Source organism: Euprymna scolopes, chromosome 36 (genome assembly GCF_053919585.1).
Source record: "Euprymna scolopes isolate OS-2025 chromosome 36, ASM5391958v1, whole genome shotgun sequence".
NCBI classification, from domain to species: Eukaryota; Metazoa; Mollusca; class Cephalopoda; order Sepiida; family Sepiolidae; genus Euprymna; species Euprymna scolopes.
Genome location: NC_136517.1, coordinates 27410206 through 27434780, shown reverse-complemented (window position 1 = coordinate 27434780; position 24575 = coordinate 27410206). Strand labels below are relative to the sequence as shown.

General features: G+C 34.8%; 1 protein-coding gene across 7 annotated transcripts in view; it reads right to left on the bottom strand.

Annotated features, from left to right (window-relative positions):
• Nucleotides 1–24575, bottom strand: part of LOC145260396 (DNA polymerase delta catalytic subunit-like) — a 226546-nt gene that overhangs the window by 103988 nt on the left and 97983 nt on the right. For all 7 annotated transcript variants that reach the window (XM_080118362.1, XM_080118364.1, XM_080118366.1 and 4 more), the window contains 3 exons: nt 22717–22830; nt 11549–11696; nt 537–632 (listed from right to left, as the gene is read on the bottom strand). In XM_080118362.1, the coding sequence (XP_079974488.1) occupies nt 537–632; nt 11549–11696; nt 22717–22830 (358 nt within the window). The remainder of the gene's footprint in view (nt 1–536; nt 633–11548; nt 11697–22716; nt 22831–24575) is intronic.

Sequence of the window (24575 nt, the reverse complement as noted above, 5' to 3'; positions counted from 1 at the left end):
TAACATGTGAGTTGGTCATACTATTAACCGGTTCATAGTGTTATGAGTCTTAAAGATAAGCTTAGATCAGATAAAATCAGAGGTAGATAAAATCTGGACAGTATAGAGAGATACATGCAGACTTCATATTGAAAGAATGGATGACTCTTCACTAGATACTCAAAATTATAAGGTGATTAGCAAGGATGCCCAGTGTTGCCTGGATCCACAAATAATAAATAGAAGAAATAAAGTTCCATTTGTATACACGTTCTATACTAAGGATATTGAGCACTTTTTCATTACTATATGGGGTTAGTAGATGTAGAAAAGTGGAGGTAACAGGTTCAGTTCACAGAGGCCACGGATAACACGGGAGGAAGTTATAACAATAAATTTTAGAGAAAGAGGGATAAATACAGATCTAGCCAGAGATAGGTAAATTTGGAAGTCATTTTCTTAAAACGGATGCTGCAGTGAATATGATAATAATGTAATGACAGCAATTACACTATGCCCCCTCCCCTTCAAATCTGAAGGAATCGACCTTTTCTGACCTTGGCATCAAACTTGTAACCATTCTCCATCGTGTATTTATCCTCCACGCATTGTTTTGTCTGTTCGATCATCATTCGACCAAACGCAGTGACGCTCTACAAATAAAAAAAGAAAAGACAACATTTAAGAAACAGATACACAAAGAATACAACATGTGTACAGGACATTTATTCATTATATCTTTACTAGCTGGACACCTGGCATTACCCGGCCGTACAATATACTTAATGATGATATTTTACTTTATGCCGATCACTTATATATTATTATAAAATCAATCCTCTACTGATTATTATATATTACGAGGAATAATTTGCCTGGTGGACTAATTCACGAAAAAAATATTTTTAATATATTCATTTTTTTTTTTTTTTTTACAAAGGAGTCCCCACTTATCAAGGTCCAGAGGCCACTCGAGGATAAGGGTTAATGAGTATACATTAGTCAATGGGATTATAGCGCAGTAATCATAAGTAGTGGGAATTTTGTAAATTAGATTACTTAGGGGGATGGTTCATCAAGAACTTGTTTACATTGGACTTGAAGACAATCAGATTGTAGTCAGTCGGAAAGCAGGCAAACAGAAGAGAATTCCACAGGCGTGCAGTTCTAAGAAAGAAGCTTTATTCATGGAATCTACGTTTAGGTTTAGGCACAGATAAAGAGTGTCGTACAATATGCTTAAACATGATATTTTAATTCATGCAGATTATGAATCAATCCTCTATTGATTATTATATATTACGAGAAATAATTTGCCAGGTGGACTAATATTTAATAATTATTATAGTAAATGATTATATATATATATTTACTAACTGGCCGCCCAGCGTTGCCTGGTCGTACAATACGCTTAAACATGATATTTTAATTCATGCAGATTCCATATGTATTATTATAGACTCAATCCTCTATTGATTATTACACTGGTCAAAAACAAATTTTTTGTCTGGGCTTTTTTCAGCTGATTTAGGGTGAATCTGATGTGCCAAATCCAGAAATCACATTGGTTTTGCTCAGTCAGGTCAAGTTTTTGAGATATGGCCACATGTTGTTTTTTATGTTTTTGTTCATATGTACGCATGTGTAGAGCATTTTAGAAGAAGTTGGTGAGGGTCAGATGCTGTGTGGAATGCGTTTTTTTACTTATGGACTTTTAAAAGTGTTGGATCTTTCGTCTTTAATTTAATTTTTTTCTTTTAAATTTTAATTTGTTGCGTGTGAAATCTGACAATTGTGTTTATCATCATGACAACATGTTCATTGATGCTTTTGCTTTTTGTTTGTATCCTTATCTTCTGTATACCTATTTTTATCTTGCAGGTGAATGAGATGGCTTCATTCAGAAGAATGTGCAGAAATAAGGTCCGCTATTAATTATTATATATTACGAAGAATAATTTGCCCAGTTGACTAATTTGCAAAAAAAAAAATAAATAAATAATAATTGGGCTTGACGATGAATGCCCTGGAGAAGTCACTGATGATTAATATTTAGTTTTAAAATATGCAAACGAAGAAATGATTTGCAGCGATTTTAAATGGTATATTTTCTTTTATCATAAATTGAACTCATTAATAAGAAAAAATTTAAATACAATGGTGAGGTACACCCAGGCCTGAACAGGAGATCATTTGATCTGTAGTTGAATGCTCTACCACTGAGCTATATCTCCAAATGACAATGTTTTTTTAATAAGAAGAAATGATTTGCTGAGATTTTATTATTTCCCTTGGCCAGTGTAACATAAAATATTGCCTGTAAAAAATTTTCTTTTTTATTTACAAGAGAGAAAGACTATTTTTAAGATCAAATTTTTTCGATTTTCAAAAATGATTTGCTAAGATTTTATCACTTCCCTTGGCCAGTATAATGTAAAATATTCCCCTATAATTTTTTTTTTTTTTTTTTTTTTTTATAAGAGAGAAAGGAGTATTTTTAAGATTTGATTTTTGATACTTATCAGATGAATTTCTGTACAAAACATATCTAAGAACACTGCCAGACATATAAATTACCTTTGTGCGAAATTTGCAAAAGATAGGCTCAGCCATTTCTGGACCTATGAGGAAGGAACTCACACAAAGTGACATGTATATATAAGAGTGGAGAACTGATATCTCTTTATTTTAATCGATAATAAAAAGTTTCTCAATTTTTGAGATGAAGATTGATTAATCATATTGTTTGAATTCTTCGAACTAATGTTTACATCTTAAGCGTTATTTTCACAATGTTTCAATCAATTTAACCTCTGACCTTTTTCAGGAGTATCAGGGAATCTTTCTGTTGAATTTGGGAATCTGCACGGAATTTCGAACAGAACCCCTTATTTAATCCAAACATGTTCCGTCAGCAATGACTGTGTAGAAGTCCCAACTAATTTGCAATTGTATTTTGAGTGTCACTGCAAGGACTCGTGCTGTAGTGGATAAAATACTTTTTAAAATTTAGTTGTAAGTTACTCTCTTGTGGAGGTTAAAATTTCAATCCTCAGTGCGGGTGAGACTCAAACTACAATTGTAAATTACTTAGGACTTTTACCCAGTTATGGCTAACAGAACACGAGCATACTATCTCCGTAAATTAAATAAAGGGTTCCAATCAAAATTCTGTGCAGACTCCCAACTCCAGTTGCCCCCTATAAATCTGGCCCATATCACACTATCTTTTATGTTTCAGCAGCAATATGGCTTGTTTGGAATAAAAAATTTTAAAAATTAGAGGATGCATGCAAGAACAACCGGTGCTTCTACAGAATTGGGACGAGATTTAATAGTCAATAAATGGAGTTTTCAGATAAAAAACAATGGTATCAACTGATTTTTTATTTTTTGTCAATTCTAATAAGTTACAATGGTAGTTTCCAAATTATGCAGTCGAAATTACCTGAATATTACTGAATTATTAAAAAAAAAACAAAAAAAACTTTGTGTTAGCAGGTGAAAAATTTCAGCCATCTTGTTTATCTCGAAACAGAAAATTACCTCCCTTTTAAACTCTCCTGTGTCTTACGATCATTTTCATCAAATTCTATTTTTTTTTTTCTTTATTAAATAATTTTTTACATTATCAGTTTTCGTAATTTTTTTGGATATAATCATCTTAAAAATACAAGGAATACATAGATACCAGTGTTTTCATGTGAAATTCATTTTAAGATTTCTGAAATTTTATCCTAATAGTGCAGAAGCGCCAAACAACCAAACGTTTACAACTTTAACAGAACCATCCATTGTTTTTTACTATATAATCAATACAAGTTTACTTAAATATTTGAAAATTTGGTTCTTGTCCAGAATTCCTCATACATTAAAAAACAAAAATCAAGGAAAATCTGCATGATGTACATACCTGTGATGGAACAGAAATATCATATTCCAAAATTCACATAAAATTGATCAGGTAGTTTTATTTTTATAAAGAAAATCATTTTTAAGTGATTAACGGGAAAATTGTAAGCAACACAAAAATCTTGCACTTTGAATTACTGTTGAGTTATCTCCCTTGTTTCTTTAAACTATTTTCAAAATGTACACGGTCGCTCCTCTCTTACTCATAAAACTTGATTTTCTAAGTTAAAATTTAAACCACTTGTTCAATTTACCTGATTTTTTGGAATATGATATTTTCATTCTGTCATCTGTAGGTACATCATACAGATTTTTCTTTGTTTTTTTTTTTTTTTTAATATAGGGGGAATTTTGGACAAGAACCAAAAATTTTATATATATATATATATATATATATATATATATATATATATATATATATATAATTAAGTAATTATCTCCAGGGAGACCATGGCGCATACAACATAATGATAAAAGAATAGTGGTGTAAATTTTTTGCATAGGATAAAAATAGACTTAACTTTATTATAAAGATAAAAGTTTGCTTAGATATCAAAAAAAAAAAAAAAATTGGCACTTCTACAGAATTGGGACAAGATTTTCGGAAATCGTAAAACTGAATTTCACATGAAAACAATGGTATCTACGTATTCCTTGTATTTTTAAGATGATTATATCCAAAAAATTACGAAAATTAATGAGGTAGAAAATTATTTATTAAAGAAAATAAAAAATAGAATTTGATGAAAATGATCGTAAGACACAGGAGAGTTTAAAAGGGAGGTAATTTTCTGTTCAAATTAAACAAAGATGGTGGCAATTTTTCACCTGCTAACATGATTAAAGTTTTTTTTTTAATAAATCAGGTAATTTCAACTGCATAATTTGGAAGCTACGATTGTAACTTATTAGAAATGACAAAAAAAAAAAATCAGTTGAAACCATTGTTTTTTATCTGAAAACTCCATTTATCTACTGCAAAATCTCGTCCCAATTCTGTAGAAGCACCAAAAAATTATATATAGTTAAGTAATTACCTCTAGGGAGTCATAACTATCCTTGCATATCGTGTTGCACACACAACATAATGGTAAAAGAATTGACACCAAAACAGTTAATTGAAATGGAAAAAATTAATTATATGAATTGATTACCACCTAAAGCGATCTTTGTAAATGTGCTATTCTGTTCCAAAAAAGATTTTTTACTTCCCCCGAGGTAGAACAATGTCTTAGGTTTCCCAACTTTTGTCCAATTTGGCACGCAGCCAACCAACTGGCCAAGCGGGGAAAAATAAAACAAAGGGGAAAAAAAGAAGAAAAAAAAAAATCACCCAGACATGTATTGACCACTGCCATTTTTTCCGGCCAAATTTTGTACCCACACAACCCATTGGTCACATAAATCAGCAAAAATGACTCCAGTTTCTTTTATCTGCGGTACCTCCCCCAATTGTTTGGCAAAAGAGGCGGTAACCGGTCGATTTATGATTCAAGTTGGTATTACTTTGAACCAGAAACAAAAGTAGAAAGAAAAGGAACCAAGCAGAAAGATAGGGTGATGGTGAAGAAAAAGAGAGGGAGTTGATGCATGTGATAGAGAGGAGGAAGAGGAGGGAAATCTTGCCAATTCTTATCTTAAGCAATATGGCAGCAGTAATAAATACTGATTAAAAAGTAGACTTGTCCAAATTTGTGAATACATACCAGCAAATGGTTATACAGGGTGACCCAAAAAAAAAACAAAAGCTAAATGGAGGCCATTTAGAACATATGCTGTAGAATGGAGAAAAAAAGGCCAAAGACCCTAGTGTTTTGATGTGATGTTTTGAATATAATAAACTAGTTATGACCAAAGTTTCATTTCATTCGGACAAAACACTAAGAAACGGGGCCTAATTAGAGTTGGGGCCCGGTTTTTTTTTTAGTCACCCTGTATATAATTACTATTTGTGAATACATACCAGCAAATGGTTATATATAATTACTATGTTTACATATGTTTATGTTATTTTTTTTTTTATTTTTTTTTATTTTTTTTACACAGTGATCACCACTTATCAAGGCCCGGAAGCCACTCAGGGATAAGTGTTATTGCAAGTACATTACATTAGTGTGGAGATTTGATGAAGTGTTTACTTAAGGGGGCGGTTCATTAGGAATTTGTTAATGTTGGACTTGAACATCCAAGTTGTAGTCCGGAGGGAAACAGGCAGACGGAACAGAGTTCCACAGGCGTGCAGTTCTAAGAAAGAAGCTTTGTTCATGGAATCCGCGTTTTGATTTAGGCACAAATAAAGAGTGGGGGAAACTTTTGACAGTGGATTCAGCTAGATGGGTGTTTTTCGTGAAAGATTGGCGAGGGGGGACCAGAGATTGGAGTTCAGACGAGCACCTGCCATGGAAATAACGATAAAACAAGGATAGGCTCGCAACGTCTCTTCTGTGGGAGAGAGGTTGCAGGGTAGAGAAAAGGGCATCCCCCACTAAGCCATGAAGTTTATTTTGTACTCTGTCAAGGCAGGATAGGCTATTTTTAGCAGCTCCTGCCCAGATATGGCAACAGTATTCTATCCTTGGACGTACTTGGCTTTTATATAGATAGAGAATTGCATCAGTAGTGAGATATCTTCTGGAGCGGTAGAAGGATCCCACCATCTTTCCAGCGACCTTGGCAACAGACTTGATGTACGTGTTCCATTTCAGATCAGGAGTAAAGGTCAAACCCAGAAGCTTGTCAAAACACGGGGCCTCACCCAGACGAGAGCCATCCATCACAATTGATGCCAGCTGGGGATCAGAGCGTTGATGATGTAAGAATAGGAGTTTGGTTTTGGATGCATTAAAGGTAACCAGCCACATCTTCCCCCACTGAACCACGCGCTCGAGATCAGAGGAGAGAGAATCAGAGAGAACTTTGTCATTTACAGCCTTTGATGTGTTGCCGTAGATGGTCGTGTCATCAGCATAGATGTCAACGAATGATTTAAGTATGTGTTTAGGGAGGTCATTGATGTAGATCAGGAAGAGAGTTGGGCCCAGGATTGACCCCTGAGGGACTCCAGCATTTATATTGCAGGCCTCCGATTTTTGTCCATCTACCACTACTCTTATGAGCCTTATTATATATAATTACTATGTTTACATATGTTTATGGGGAAAAAATGCTGATTCAATTATATTTCATGCTTTATTTATACCAATTCCTTTTTTTTCATGAAGCTCGATGTAAGTTAAATACAACTACAGAGCATATACAAATAAATGACAAAAAGTCTATATTCCAAATTTCAAGATATTGTTCATCTTAATGTTTATTTCTTTCAGCATGTTAAAATGTTCAATTCTTGACAGCACCTATTTCATAGCGCAGAAACAATCATATTAGTATCATGCCAATTTTTTAAAAATATTTTCCGCCTCGATTCATCAGAAGAATAAGAACTCATTAACTTTATAAGAAAATAAAAAAAATTGGGGCATGATTACATAAACCCAAAAAACATTTGCGTTTTAAACAGTAAGATGACCACTATCTTGAAATTGGTAATATAGACTTTTTGTCATATATATATATATATATATATATATATATAAATATATTACTCTTTCTATGATTATGTTTTCTTGCTTTCCAGTTGACTGCAATGTGGTTGTCTTCATGTCTAACGTAAATAAGTTCTTGATCAGCCGTTCCCTTTAAGTAATCCAATTTACCAAATTTACACTACTAACGATTGCTATGATACTAGCGGGGGTTTAAAAGAAGAAAAAAAGTATTGGGAGAGAGGTAGGCTCGAACACGGAGCCTTGAGGCGAATAGCCTGATGACTTAGCACGATGTTACGTGGGCAGAGAAGTAAGGAAGGGTAAAAATAAACGTTTAAAAAAGCAGTGGCTTAAACAAATGTCAACATCACGCCGTAGTAGTAGTAGTAGGGAAACTGAAATCACAGCACAAATTTTATAACATAAAAGTCGCTGAAATAAAAGATACAGACGACGACATTTCGTAAATCAGACATATTATAATCTAGGAAGTATATAAAAAGTTCTAAGAAACAGTGACCTCCCCCGAGCCCCCCCCCCGAACCCCCCCAAGCCTTTGGCAGGCACACGAAACAAATGCACACACACTTTCGCTTTTATATTTTAGTTTGTCCCATTGACTACTGTACACTCTTTAACCCTTATCCTCGAGTGGCCTCTGGGCTTTGATAAGTAGTGACTCAAGTTTCCCCTTGCTGTTATTTCAGATCATTTGAAACCATAGCAGCAAGTTTTAGTCACCTCCATCAAGGCTAGAGGTTTTGGAGAAAATGCGAAGCTCATTGTTTGTTTGTTTACGAACAGGCGATTTGAGCACTATAAAAGTGGTGGCAGGTGTCTATTTAAATAGACATTCCGACGAGTTATTTACGGGTGTCAATTCCATGGTCGAGTGGGAGAACTGCCGACTGTCAACACGACGGTTCTAGGTTCAATCCTTGGCTTGGGAGAGATGCTAGTCTAGCGGCACTGATGAGTTGTGATACAACGAAACAGGACTGTATGTCGATGACTACAAATATATTTTAAGCCCCCCTCTTTGGGTCGAGCACTGTCGTAAATAATCTCACCCGCTACTTAATTGGCTGAAAATGCGAAGCTCGTTGTTTGTTTTTTTACGAACAGGCGATTTGAGCACTATAAAAGTGGTGGCAGGTGTCTATTTAAATAGACATTCCGACGAGTTATTTACGGGTGTCGATTCCATGGTCGAGTGAGAGAACTGCCGACTGTCAACACAATGGTTTTAGGTTCAATCCTTGGCTTGGGAGAGATGCTAGTCTAGCGGCACTGATGAGTTGTGATACAACGAAACAGGACTGTATGTCGATGACTACAAATATATATATATATTCACACACACACACATCTCTTTATTTATATAAAGTTAGGCATGTTTATATATTTATATATTTGCATGTGCAGGATTCACTCCTAAACTAAGTACCTGTAGTTTAACCAATGAAGTACTATGACAAATTAGCAATACACATGAAAAAAAATTAAAATGTCTTAAAATATCTCAATGATATGCATAGAAAAATAAAGATGATCTAAGAATTAAAAAAAAAATTTATAAGCTACTGTGCTCATAGCTTTAGCAACTTCTTGACTTCTGCTAAAATGAAGACAATATTGTGACAGGTGGGGTTATATTGCAGAAGGAGCCCCACAATCCTCGCTTTTATATTTATGAAGCAAGATTCTCTGAATTTCAATTCTTTCTTTACATAACACTAAAAAATCGCCTCCCTCCTAACAAAACCTGACCCAGTTGACCTGCAAGGAATGTATAATTTTTTTCTAAATTTTAGATATTATTTATCCAGGGCAACACTGATCAAGAATCTACCAACTTTGTGTGTCTTTGTTTTGTAGTTTTTGAGTTTTAATTGGATATACATATACACAGAGACAATTTTTTTCTAAATTTTAGATATTATACAGCCGGAGAAATGTCAATCAAGAAAATATAATCTTTGTAAGTGTTTGTTTTCAATATTGAAAGTTCTAGCTAGACATGCACACACACACACACACACACACACACACACACACACACAGACATTTTTAAATGAGAATCTTACAAAAGGCATCTTTTATTTGATCTATTTATAATATACAGCATGATTCACGTTGACACACCAATTTCCATTTGATCATAGAAGTTAAGCAATGTTGAGCTTGGTCAGTACTAAAATGAGTGACCATTTGGGAATTCCAGGCGCTGTATGTGCTCTCTGCTTATCTCTGCATTGTTTCTCATCTTTAGCATTTCTCCTTGCCACTCGACTCAAGCAGTGTTGATTCAGGAAAGGTATGGTTAGGGATTGCACAACACTTGCCTCACAATCGCAGCTACCCTTACAGGGGGTATCCATTGTCTCAAGACTGAACAGAGGCATCGATTTAGGTTATTAAATTCGACTTGGTTTTCTTATTTTTCTCGATTCACATGTTTTTGTGAAAATAGAAAATTCCTTTGAAGTTATTGACAATTTGAATGTTGAGATTCTCCAGAATTTTTTTTTTTTTCGGTCGATAATGAGGAAATTCTAGAATAAACAAAGAGTGCAGGGAAAACAAGTTGTGCGGTCTAAGAACGGTGGCTATATATTTAGGAATGTGAGTAACAAATGGAAGCAAAGTTTCTCAACTTTTTATTTTTGGGTTTTTTTTTTATTTTTTTTATTTTATTTTTTTTTTATATATATATTTTTTTAATTTAAAAAAAAATTTTTTTTTATTTTTATTTTTTTCAAACTTTCGTATTTTAAAGAAAGAATTAATGAATCGGAATCTTGTCTGTTATATAATGAGATTTTATTATTTGTATTTTGGTTTTTTCTGTCCAAAATACTATCTTTTGGTGCGATCCAGAAAAAGTATCAGTTTTATCAAAACATATTTGTTCATTAAATATATTTCTCATTCTGTGGAATTTCCATGGTTCCTGCTAGTAAATATAAATATTCAGAATCTTGTTTTTTTATAATATTGGTTTGAGAATAAACTGATTTTGAAACAATTCTAAGAAAAATTTTGTTATGAATTTCTTTTGAATTAGCAAAAAAAAAAAAAATCTTTACATATGATACTAGAGTAATATTTCGATTAGTCATAGATACCTATGGTTTCAAAGTGTATATGAAATCTTGACCATTGCGCTAAAGAATATATTTACTCCATTCATCAGTATATGGTCCAACAGTGAAAATTTGTGACTGTAATACCTTTCATGAAATTGAAATAAAAAATTATTCAAAATTGAAAAAATAAAACAGAACACGTGTAATATTCAGATGCAAGGCGTAATGGATAAAGCACTTGGCAATGAGTTGTAAATCACACTCTTCTCGAGTTTAAGGTTCAACCCTCAGTGAAAGTGACACTCAAAATACAACTGTGTATTACTTAGGATTTTTATCCAGTCATAGCTGACGGAACAAGAACATGCTACCCCCATGGTACCATTCAAAATTCCTTGCAAATTACAGAGTTTGAAAAGAAAGATTTCCGAGTTCAAAACAGATACATCTAAAAAAAAAAAATCAGAGGTTACATCTGTAACGTAGCAGAAACAAATAAAAATAAATAAATCTTACTTTTTTTCTGTTTTAGCAAAAAGGCATTTATTAACATTACTTTCCAAACAATGCCCTTTTTTTTTTTTTACTGTTCATTTTGTCTGCCATGAGATCAACAAACCACCGCCATCTTGATATCAGCTTAAAAGTCTCTCGATGCCATCACAGAGATCATACTCCATCTCATCCAGCAAGCGTTTTTCTTTCTGCTCCTCGCCACACTTCCTAATTTGCATATGTGCTTTTTCGGCTACTGCTGCTAATATCTTTGCAAGCCAGCTATCCTACAGTTCCTGCTGATATTTAACCACGTGCTCACACGCGCCCTATTACACATCAACCAAAGTGTTGTGAAAATAATACTCAAGATGAAAACAATAGTCCGAATGATCCAAATAATATGAATACTCAATCCTCATCTCAAAAATTCAAAAATACATTACTTGAAACAATTATTTTTCAAGGATGGATTGAATTAAAAAAAAATATATAGATATAAAATATATATTTTTTGTTACTTACTTGTGAAATTTCAAGACAAGGTAACTTTCCAACTTGTGCTCCCGTGAAACCATACACAGAGTTGGCACTAATTTTCAACGCCAACTGCCGTCCGTCAAGTACCATTTTCTTCAATGGATCTGTCTCTTTTTTTAAGTCAGCTTTTGCCCTAAAATTTAGAAAATTTTAAGTTTATAAAAAAAAAAATACAATTAAAAATATTTCTTTACAAAAAAGTAAATTATTTACTGCAGCCAATTTAACAAAATGAAATTTTCAGTTTTTGTTTGAATCTGTTTACATTTTGATTATTTATATTTATATATTCTCCTAAAATATTCTACTATATGCTAGACCCTATTATCAACTGATACTGAATCTAAGTAAAATTTACAACTAAAAAATAAATAAAAATAATAGTATTGATGGTGGTAGTGGTGGTTGCAAAAATAACGATGATAATTAAAATGATAATTATAATATCAACTGGCAGGACTTATGGAAATTCCACTGAATGGGGAATATATTTAATCAACAAATGTTTTGATAAAACTGATATTTTTCTGGATAGGAGTCTTTAGTAGGTCTTTAGACAGAAAAACCAATAACACACAGAAAATAGTTTAACATTTCTATGAAAATAGTGTCCACTGTATTTCAAAAGATAAATTAATACTCTGAAAGTAATATTGTGCTACATAGTTCAATGCAAATAATAAAATCATATTCTAAGAAATAATCTTTAATTTATTCCTTCAGTCCAGCACCTCCTGGCAGACAATATTCTCTTTTTTGCTGTTTCTTTCGAATGTTCCTTTTTTTTTTTTTTTTAACATAACATTTCACTAACTTCTTCCTTCAACGAAGAACTGCTACACATCGAAAGTACAAGTTCCTTTCTGATATCATTACAATAATGATCATGTATATATGGATTTTGAAAAGGGAGGTCACTCTCATATTCTTGTCCAGATTGGCCTTTTTAAGGCCAAATTTCACAAAGTTAGCCTTTTTTTTAAAGCAGTTTGGCTTTCAAAACTTGTATTTGGCCTTTTTCAAAACGTAATGTACAGACTAAGGAAAGAACAAGCAAAATACTACATAGATGATTATAAAAATGATAATAATAATAATATTCTTCATTCTATAATAAAGACCAATGTGTATTTTTATATAAATAAATAAATTGCGTAATCTTATCACTCAAAATTTGTCAAGTTAGACACATGCAAATTGCAAGTCATAATCATACAATGTGAACCGAAAAGAATATGAAACATGAAGAAAATTAATAACAATAATTGCAGGAGCACTAGGAACAGTCTCACAGAACTTAGAAAAAAAATTAAGAGAAATCGGAATAAAGGGGAAGACTGAGATTATACAACAGATAATAATGTTGAAAATAGCTGAAATCTTAAGGAAAATCCTTGAATGCGGAAACTAACCCACATGACCAACAAACACTAACCAACCACATGGAAACTGCAACAGAAGTAAAATAAAAAAGATAGCAGGAAACACCACACAGAAATAAAAAAAAAAAAGCTGAACTGCAAAATTCTAAGTTAACTAGGCATAAAGGCCTACTTCACAAGATTTCCAACTACGGTATAACTGGAAATGTTTTCTCAATTATTAAATCATTTCTCTCTGATAGGCTCATAAGAGTAGTTGTTGATGGGCAGAAATCAGAGGCCCAGAGTATTAATGCTGGAATCCCTCAGGGGTCCATCCTGGGCTCAACTCTCTTTCTGATCTACATAAACGACCTCCCAAAACACATACTTAAATCATTCGTTGACATCTATGCTGATGACATGACCATCTTATGGCAACACATCAAAGGCCGTAAATGACAAAGTTCTCTCTGATTCTCTTTCCTCTGATCTTAAGCATGTGGTACAGTGGGGGAAGAGGTGGCTGGTTACTTTTAATACATCTAAAACAAAGCTCCTATCTTTACATCATGAACGCTCTGATCCCCATCTGGCATCAATTGAAATGGATGGCTCTCGTCTTGGGGAGGCTCCATGTTTTGACAAGCTTCTGGGTTTGACTTTTACTTCTGATCTGAAATGGAACACGTACATCAAGTCTGTTGCCCTGGTCGCCGGGAAAATGGTGAGATCCTTCTACCGCTCCAGAAGATATCTCACTACTGATGCAATTCTATATCTGTATTAAAGCCAAGTATGTCCAAGGATGGAGTACTGCTGCCACATCTGGGCTGGAGCTGCTAAAAACAGCCTATCCTGCCTTGACAGAGTACAAAATAGACTTCATGGCTTAGTGAGGGATGCCCTTTTCTCTTCCCTGCAACCTTTCTCCCACAGAAGAGACGTTGCGAGCCGGTCTTTGTTTTATTGTTATTTCCATGGCAAGTGCTCGTCTGAGCTCCAATCTCTGGTTCCCCCACGCCAATTTTTCACAATAAACACCCATCTAGCTGAAACCACTGTCAATAATTTTCCCCACTCTTTATCTGTGCCTAAATCAAAACATAGATTCCATGAACAAAGCTTCTTTCTTAGAAGTGCACGCCTGTGGAACTCTGTTCTGTTTGCCTGTTTCCCACCTGACTATAACTTGGATGTCTTCAAGTCAAACATAACAAATTCCTGATGAACCGCCCCCTTAAGTAAGACACTTTATCAAATCTCGAATACTAACAATTACTATGATACTATCCCATTGATTACTGTACACGCAATAACTCTTATCCCCGAATAGCTTCCGGCCTTGATAAGTTGTGACCTCCATGTATAAAAAAAAAAGAAAAAAAAGTGGTTTGTTGAGTATTTTTTAAGTTTTAGCTGGACATACACACACACACACACACACACACACACACACACACACACACACACACACAGAACGAGGTACAAATAGCAGCCATAAAGGGAACATCATCTATTCTTAAAAGAGCCCTCGGATATAAATTTAAATCATAACAGAATCAAGTGTTAGCTCCAGGAGGGAGCCCCTTGATATTTTAAAACTTACTGAAGTTAAATAAAAAAAAGACAACTGCTCTTTATATTTCTACTATTATAGAAAAGAACTTTGTGTTTGTGTGTGAGACAGAGTTCCCTATCGACTCCTAAACAGTTGTGCTGATTTGTTTTTTAATTTCAGACAAATGTACTATATGTGTCTGACAGTGTTCTTAGATAGGTTTTGTATTGGAATATCTGTGGTAAGTAGCGATAATTGAAAATATCCAATGAAAGAAGAACAGGCAATTTTGACTAAAGTTAACGCCTTATACAGCCTAACATCACAAGTACATTTGAGAAGTTCTGCACAAGCAGAAAAGCCTGGCATATAAAAAAAACCAGCAGTAGGTTCTTTGATATGATAAGGGTGTTTTCAAAATGTTTCTGTTTAGAGCACAATTGAACTAGGATACTTAATTTTTTCATTTTAAACTATTATTCAAGCCATTATATAAAAATAATTTTCTAAAATCAACAGTAGGTTCTCTACAGTGCAATATACATTACGCTGTATTGTCAACTACATTGCTGCAAGGAGGCATGTGAAGGTTCCTACCAGTATACTGCAGTGGGTCCCTGACTGGAGCAGACAATTAACCGATTTGATTGAAAAATAATCAATTTCACTGATTTCAATGACAACAAAATATGGGAAGGTGCAACATTTGTTGATCCTCATTCATTCAATCCTGGACAACGTCAGGTTTCCCTGCTAGTTCTGAGAATGTTTCCAATGTGTGCGTGTTGTACCTTTACATTAATTTTCCTGTTAGCTGAACATGTAGTCTGATACAACAACCCTCCTAGAAAGGTACTCCTGTAGGTCGCAGAGGTCAAATGATAGGCTGGAAGATTTGACATTATGATCAAGACTATTAAAAAAAGACATTAGCCTATTCAAATTCTGGCTTCTTACCGCAGTAAGTGAATGAATATCGTGACACACAAAACATGTGAATGGTTCGCTGTTAATTGACGGATGACTCTAAAAGAATTGCATAATGGATTTTAGAAAATGGTTTGGTCCAGAATTCTCCTTATGTTAAAAAACAAAGATGGAGGTACCTGTGACAAATCAAAAGTATCATTCCAAAAATCACATAAATTCATCAAATAGTTTTAATTTAATAGAGAAAATCATTTTTAAGCGATTAATGGGAATTTGTAGGCATTACAACAAGTATGAATTATTGTTGAATTATACTTTGTTTCTTTGAATTTTTTTTTTTTAAAATGTGAAAATCAAATTTTATGAGCAAAACAAGGGAGATAACTCAACAATAATTCACAACTTACAATTGCATACAATACAAATGCAGATGAAGAGAGAAAGAGACAGGAAGAGAGGGAAACAGGGAAAGAGAGAAAGGGAGACAAGGAGAGAGAGAAAAGGAGAGAGAGAGAAAGGGAGACAACAAAAGAAAGAAAGAGATAAAGGAGAAATAAAGATAGATAGGAAGAGAGAGCAAGAGGGATAGAGAGAGCAAAACACACACATAGATAGAAAGAGAGAGAGAGAATAAAAGAAAGGAAGATGGAGAGAGAAAGAAGGATAGACACAAGACACACACACATGGAGGAAGAGAGAAAAAAAGAGAAAAACAAAACAAAGAGAGAAAGACATATTGAAAAAAAAAACCCATTAATTTTACTTGTTCACTCAGACAAATCGTAATTGTGCATTCATCCTTAAGTTTCAACAACATCCACAAAAAAGTCTCAGTTTTTCTCCATGCAGCTTCATACAGACTACTTGCACACCCATTTCGTTAACATATCATTCACCCCCCCCCCATCCGCACAACCCCACAGTTTCGGTGCAACAGTTTTGCAGTTATAATACCACAGGTTAACAAAGCAATCAAACTATTCTTGTCTCCCTACAGTACGAGGGAACTATTACAACTTCTCTTACAAACAATGCAGACATTCAAGCGACCAGTAGTCATGGTAGTAGTGGCTGTGGCTCTACTTCTATGCCTTCCAACGCCAATGCTGATTGCCTTTGAACCAGCCGCGTTATCGTGAACACAGGTATGATATTGCTGCCATTACAAAAACAATCATCAAGAGGGAGGCAGAGGTGATTGATGCAGCAACCATCTCTGACAGAGATGCTGAGGGGCTCAGATTTTGGACACCTTGCACCTACTCTCTATGCACCTAGAAAAGAGGTGGGAGCAGGGCAGCTTCCAATTTTATATATGGCATCTTGCTTGTCAAACTTCAAAGCAACCAAACATAGACATTGTCTGATAAATTATCACAATGAAAACAATTTTATGAAAAACAATTGCAATTGCAACAGCCAATTGAAGAACTCTTCTTTGAGTGTGAGCAGGGTGAGCAGGTGGCAGCCGAGATAACACTGTGATGATCAGTTAACGGTAGAAATTGGATAGAATTGGATTTGCCACAAACACTCGTCTAGCTACAACCATTGTCAACAATTTTCTTTACTCTTTATCTGTGCTTAAACCCACACGAAAATTCCATGAGCAAAGTTTCTTTCCTAGAACTATCAGTCTATGGAACACAATACTGCTGGGCTACTTACTAGCTGATTATAACATGGTCATTTTCAAGTTCAATGTAAACAAGTTCTTGCATTTCTGGACTTTTGTGATGAGGATTGATAATTCATATTTTTTTTTTGATTATTTGGACTACTGTTCTCATCTTGGGTGTTATTCACACAACGTTTTGGTTAATGTAACCTCTGACCTGAAGGTGTATCTTGTCAAACTCGGCTATTTTTCTGTTGAACTCAGGAATTTGCATAGAATTTTGTAACAGAATCCTTAATTCTGTTCTCGTTCTGTAAGCCATAGTGTCACTCACACTGAGGATTGAACCTTCAACCTCCAGAAGAGTGTAACTTACAACTGACTTTTACCAAGTGCTTTCTCTATTATACCATGTGTCCTGAATTCAACAAGATACATTAATAAAGAGAGACAAACAATATATATATATATATATATAATAGGAAAAAAAAGTGACCCAATTGAGTCACACATTCAGCTTGGGTTAGATGGTTTGGATCAGGAAAAAATAAGTTTGCAAAGCCAGTTCCACTTTCTCTCTCTCTTTTTCCAGCTATGGGTTAAATATAAACACTTGTAATATTTCCAATGTTTATTTCAATCTTCTGTATTATAGTTAGTTTTATTAACTCTGATTATTAATAAATAGAGAGAATAACATGAATGGATAAAATAAGAGCAATATCAAATGGTGAGAGGGTGAAAATGATAGAAACTTAGTATAGCATGGATTAGTTCGTAAGTAAATTGCAAATTGGAGCCTATTAAAATAATTAAAATGAAATTTTTTTTTCAAACCTAACTCCATCCCAAAACTAAAGAATATTTTGGCATGTATTTTGTGTAATTAACATAAATAGAAAAGCTACACAAGAAGCAGGCTTTAAAATAGTAATGTCTTCTTGAATATGAGGTTTCATGCTGTAATTGCGAGCCACTTGTGTCTCGGAAAAAAAAATCGTTTCTATAATAATAAATACAAAATCTGCAGGAATTAGAATATATTCAAGTGTATTTTACATCTGGGCACCCCGTGCTAATATATGTGTTGGTCGGCACTAACCCTATTCGGGTATAACTGGCTTCCTCCAAAGGAGGAAGTTTCATGGAAGCATGAAATTCACACGTGGTCCTCAGTCGCATGTATATCCCCATTAAAGGAGATGACAACGTAAGTTTTTGCGACTCTTGCAGGAAGATACTGACATCCTCCTACATACAGCGCCTGGAATTCCCAAATTGGTCACCCATTTTAGTAGTAATCAGGCTCAACGGCATAATCACGTTGACACATCGGTTCCTGTCAGATCACCAAAATTAAGCAACATTGAGGCTAGTGCTAATATATATATATATATATATATATATATATATATATATATATATATATATACATACACTAGCTATATCTACCCAGCATTATACATATTTTTGTATATTTTCTTGCAACTTTTTTTTTTTTTAAAACAATGCCGTTTTTATTGTTTTTTTTTTGGGGGGGGGGGCATATTTTTTGTTCCAATTAAAGGGGATAACTTTGTATGAACGAACACAGTTATATCCTTTTAATTTTAAGATTGTAGGCATTTGAAAATAATTCTGGCCCAGACAAAGTATTTTCTAGAAGAAATTAAATCACATCACATTTTTCTTAACATGATGCAACAAGCCACAAGAAAAACTGACGAACCAGAATCGAATTTTAGTTTTGTAGGATTGGTTGTTGGTTGTTTGTTTTACGGCATATCAACCCTTTTGGGTTATTTAATGCCAAATCCAGTGATTTTGAAGAACAATTTTTTAATAGAGTATATTTGTTTTTTTAAGTCGGTTTCTATTTAACCCATAGTTAGGACCCTAACAGGTACTACCACTCCGGATCACAGTGGACCTGGGAGCAATGGCAATTAAAGGGTGGCTCCACACTCCCCAAAGCTAACAAGCTGGGGCCTCACCATCGGATATAGTTTAAGGTCATATCCAGGACCGGTTTTGTAGGAAGAACGCTATTGATAACTAAGTTTTATTTTATATATTAGAACTAGCAGGGCTACATGGTGTTGCCCAGGGTAAAAATCTAACATATTTCTAAAACTTTTATCTCTGCCTCTTTCTATCCATCTCTTAAAATTTTTTTGCTAATAATGGAGGGTATGATTCCCAGAATTTAGACGACCTTATTTATAACTATGCGTTAGGACAACCAACCAATGAGAAGCCTCCCACCTCATTATAAAAATATTGAATTCTGGATTCCAGTCAGTTCGCTGTCAGTCTCCGTCTTGACACCACTGCTGATCGGGACTACGTTGATTTTTCGCCAAATGGGATCTACTGCCACCATCTTTGTTTTACAGAATGGCTCAACACTTATGGGTTTGTTTTTTTGTGTTATAGCAGTTTTAAATGGTTTAAAATCAGCTGTAAGTCTCTTGAGTGTCATTGAGACTAATAGGCTATTGCTTATTATTTCACCCGAGAGTTTCAATGCATTTGCTGTTGTTTCTGCCCTTATAACATAGTCAGTAATCGTTTCGTCTTTGATACTTTTTAGAGACATTAGTTCTGTATACAGAGATATAATTTTCGGTTTCCCTTTTGATAAATGTTCTCCTAATATGTTCAACGCTTTACGTCCATCATCCAAGGCATCCCTTATAATCAAAGGCAGACTTCTGTCGTCTAAGCATGGAATCAGTTTTGCAAAAACAGTTGCATTCTTTTCGATAAATTCAGGGTCGTTAGAATTTTCTGGTGGAGACTGAATAACTTTGTGTAGATACCCAAATAATACCCTTAAATACCCCCAAAATTTCACTCTCCACCCAACTAATTCTTCTTTAGCTAGACATATGCATGCATATCACTGGAAGAATACATGACATAATTAAATTCTTCTAAGATAAGAAAAAAATCCAGGTTGTCCTCGATGGTCGTACATCTAAACAATACGATATAAATGCGAGAGTGCCTCAGGGGTCTATCCTGGGACCTCTATTATTCCTAATATTCATAAATGACCTCCCCGACAAAATTGCCTGTGAGATGGGTATATATGCTGACGACACCACACTCTATAACAGACACGACAGGAAAACAAATGAACACATATCAAAAGAAATGGCAGAAGCACTAGAGGATGACCTCCGATCTGTAGTGGAATGCGGACAAAAATGGATGGTCACATTCAATGCTGCCAAAACTAAACTCGTTTCCTTCAATAATTACAAGAAACCTTCTCTACCACCAATAGCAATGGCCAATGACTCTTTATCTGAAAGTACATCCTTTAAACTCCTCGGTCTAACGCTCTCAGGAAACATGAGTTAGAACAATTACATCGAGAGTATCGCCAGGACCGCTGCGAAGAAGGTAGGTTCTCTCTACCCTGCTAGAAAGATACTAACGCCCAAAAGTATCCTATACCTCAATAAGGCCACCATTCGCTCATGTATGGAGTATTGTTGTCATATTTGGGCTAGTGCATCTACCACTAGTCTCTCGCTCCTAGACAAGGTTCAAAAGAGAGTCGCCAATCTGATAGGTCCTGAACTGTTATCTAAACTTCAGCCTCTGTCCCATCAACAAAATGTTGCATCCCTCTGCCTTTTCTACAAGTACTTTAATGGTGAATGCTCTGACGAACTGCAAGCACTTAAATACTCCCAACAAACCCGACAAGCAGCTAAATTCCACCCCTTCACAGTAAAGATCCCTAGATGTAAGAGAGCCTTCTACTCCAGTAGTTTCTTCCCCAGGACAGCTAGACTTTGGAATTCCCTGCCGGTTTCCTGCTTTCCCAACTGTACTGACATGCAGAAGTTCAAGTGAAACGTGAACCGATATCTTGCTGCCCAACTCCCTACACAGTACCCCTGATGCCCATATCCCTGATAGTAACCCCCTACAACAAAGTGGCAATATGCCTTGTTTGGGGTGAAAATGTAATAAAAATAAAATTTAAGAAAACAAACTCTCCTTTATATAATGGATTGTAGGTCTTTGTTTTGTAGTTTTTGACTTTAAGCTGAACATACAAACATACATAATGCCTTGAAAAACAAGTCAGCATTTTCTATCACAATTAGTAAATAACACTGAAAAATTTAACCCCCACCCCCAATGAAACTCAGTCCAGCTGATCCCCAGAGAATGAATTTTTTTTTTCCCTAAATTTTAGATATTATTCATCCAGGGCAATGTTGATCAAGAATATACAAACTTTGTAGGTCTTTGTTTTGTAGTTTTTGACTTTTAGCTGAACATACAAACATGCATAATGCCTTAAGAGGGCTTAAATGCCCACTAGACATTATTCTTGAGCGTCTAAGATCTCCCTGTACAAGGGTTTATCAGGACAACCTGGCATGAGGATAATTGTCAATACAAGTAAACCCTGAATAAATATTCAAAGCAGTATTTGCAGTCAAAAGAAGCTCTCCTCAGTATGGCTAACCCACACTGGCTTTTACAGTTTTCAAAGTGATGTTACCTCAAGTAAGAGCACAAAGCTGGATACTCCACCAGACTAGATGAATTCTTGTCCTGGAATCCAGTAAGACCAAGAGGCCGAAACGAAAGATCTACTAATGGTCAATTGGGGAGAGAAAAATTATCTTCTCAATTTTTTTACTTTGTGTTTGAGAGGTAAAGGACAGCCCCAGGAAGAGGGCTCCTTGATTTCTGAGAACTCCGATTGAAGTAAAATGGAAAAAACAAGGGGGGGGGGGGGCAATTGACTTTTATATAATAAATTGGCAGCATTATCTGACATTGCATGGGACCATGAAAAATTAAATCAAGGATGTTAAATAGTGTCAAATTAATGCCCCCCCCCCCTCCACCCACCACCACATTCTCCCAGAAGCGAAATTCTTTATGTGAAGATTCAAAGATTAAACTTTAGGGGGCCTTCAGAGTGCTAAGAATCTTTTTTTTTTCCATTATTGTTTTGGGATTATGTTGATTAAAAAAAATACCAACTTTGTGGAGATTTGTTGTGTATTTTTGAAGTTTTAACTGGATATAAAATCATACAAGCCCATAGACAACTGCCTTTTATTTATATATATATAAAAAATGAGAATATATGTGAGGACACTTCTCAATTTATATATTCAACAAATTTTTGATTTACAGACTTGAAATTTGATATATAGGATATTCAGACATGTGGAAAGCATTTTAATTGGTTTTCATCTATAAAAAAAAAAAAAAAAGAAAGAAAGAAAAAAACGTTTCTCAGGGGTCAAAATTGAAAAATTGGTACTTGGAAGTCATCAAATTTTTATTTATTTGTCAACTGTTTCACGAGGTTTGAAAACACTTTTTAAAGATCGTGGCAAGCCGGTCTAATGGTTATCGTACTTGACTCACTGTCTTTAGGTTTTGGTTTCAAACTCAGCTTGAGTATTTTTTTTTTTTACTGACAAGAAGTGAACTATTTAGACAAAAACATTAGACTCGCATGCACATGTCTCAGTTTCTTTCTATTTTTTTTTTTTTTTTTTACTTCATTTTCTTTTTAAAGAAATTTAACGTTATGTTTAATACCAGGCAACGCCAGGTACACATTCTACTATAACAGATAAACTCCGCACAAAATATGAAAAAAAAAAAAAAAAGTGTTGATATAAAAATGTACCTTTTTCTGGCCGAGAGGAGATCGTTCAGAATTTCTGGTAGCAATCCTTTTCTCACAGGCGATTTCACAAAAAGGTTTCCAGATGGAGTTTTAATGTATTGATCAGCTGTCAAGCTGGAGGAAAATAAAAATAAAAAAAAAATTGAAAAATGAAAACAAAATGAATTCCAGAATTTTTTAGATGATAATTTATATTAGTTGCACTATCATTCTTATCTTGGTTATTATTTTTGTTGTATAGAGCTTTTTGGGAAACACTGATTCCAGACAACATCTGTGACCTTGCTAAGCTAAGAATAGAAATATGGTTTTGGTAAAATACGTTTAGCTGAAAGTTAATTATGTAAATAGTTAAGTGATATGTTTAGAGTTTTAGCTGTAGTTAGCTATAAACATAAGAATTCAGAAATCCAAAACAATAATTGATAAGTGACATAGATCACGTCACGTCACGTCACGTTTAGATAGGAGACCAGAGGTCACGTTAAGGAGATGGGTCCCTTAATCGGTTACATCACCGGAAAAGAGAAAACAAGAAGTTTTTAGTCAGTTGAGGAGTTTTCGGCAAACCAGTGGGACATGAGAATGCCTGCTTCAAAACTCAGCCTAGAAGTGAAGATATCTCACTACTGATGCAATTCTCTATATAAAAGCCAAGTATGTCCAAGGATGGAATACTATTGCCATATCTGGGCAGGAGCTGCTAAAAACAGCCTATCCTGCCTTGACAGAGTACAAAATAGACTTCGTGGCTTAGTGGGGGATGCCCTTTTCTCTACCCTGCAACCTCTCTCCCACTGAAGAGACGTTGCGAGCCTATCCTTGTTTTATCATTATTTCCATGGCAGGTGCTCGTCTGAACTCCAATCTCTGGTCCCCCCTTTCCAATCTTTCACGAAAAACACCCGTCTAGCTGAATCCACTGTGAAAAATTTCCCCCACTCTATATATGTGCCTAAATCAAAACGCGGATTCCATGAACAAAGCTTCTTTCTTAGAACTGCACGCCTGTGGAATTCTGTTCCGTCTGCCTGCTTCCCACCGGACTACAACTTGGATGTCTTCAAGTCCAATGTTAACAAATTCCTAATGAACCGCCCCCTTAAGTAAACACTTCATCAAATCTCCACACTAACGTAATGTACTGGCAATAACCCTTATCCCTGAGTGGCTTCCGGGCCTTGATAAGTGGTGATCACTGTGTAAAAAAAAAAAAAAAAAAAAAAAAAAAAAAAGTGAAGGCTGAAAGAAAAAGAAGTAGACATAAAACAGACTCCTGGAAAAACGAGACAGCTGGAATAAATTTATATATAAACAAATATAAATGGTTGTTGTGTGGTCCCTCAGAATCACTCAAGATTTTTTTATTTTTTTTTTTTTTATTTTTCTTCCTTTGAAGATTGTAATGCTGGGTATGGGGCAGCCAGACCAGCTGCCAACATTGCCCCGCTTTTCATTGAAACCAACCGAGAGCTCTTTTTAGTATTCTCGCTCCAGTATGTTTCATGCTATGTTGTAAACCGTCGTATATGTATATTCCATTTCACACCCAACAGCTGTGATCAACACTGAGAAGACAAGGCCTATAATAAGAAAGAATAACTCTTCTCTCGTATATTCCATCATTTAATATGAACTCCTACTTAACATATACATGTATTGATGCCCCACTATATAAGAATTTTCACAATGTTTTGGCCGATGTCATTTCTGACCTGTTTTAAGGTGCATCTTTTCAAACTTGGAAATCTGTAGTCTCCTGGAGGCTGAAAATTCAATCTTTACTACAGACGATAAAACAAGAATGTGTCTTAGTTAAGAACAAAGTGTAGTATCTTTTCTATTCTTGGTCAGTGATA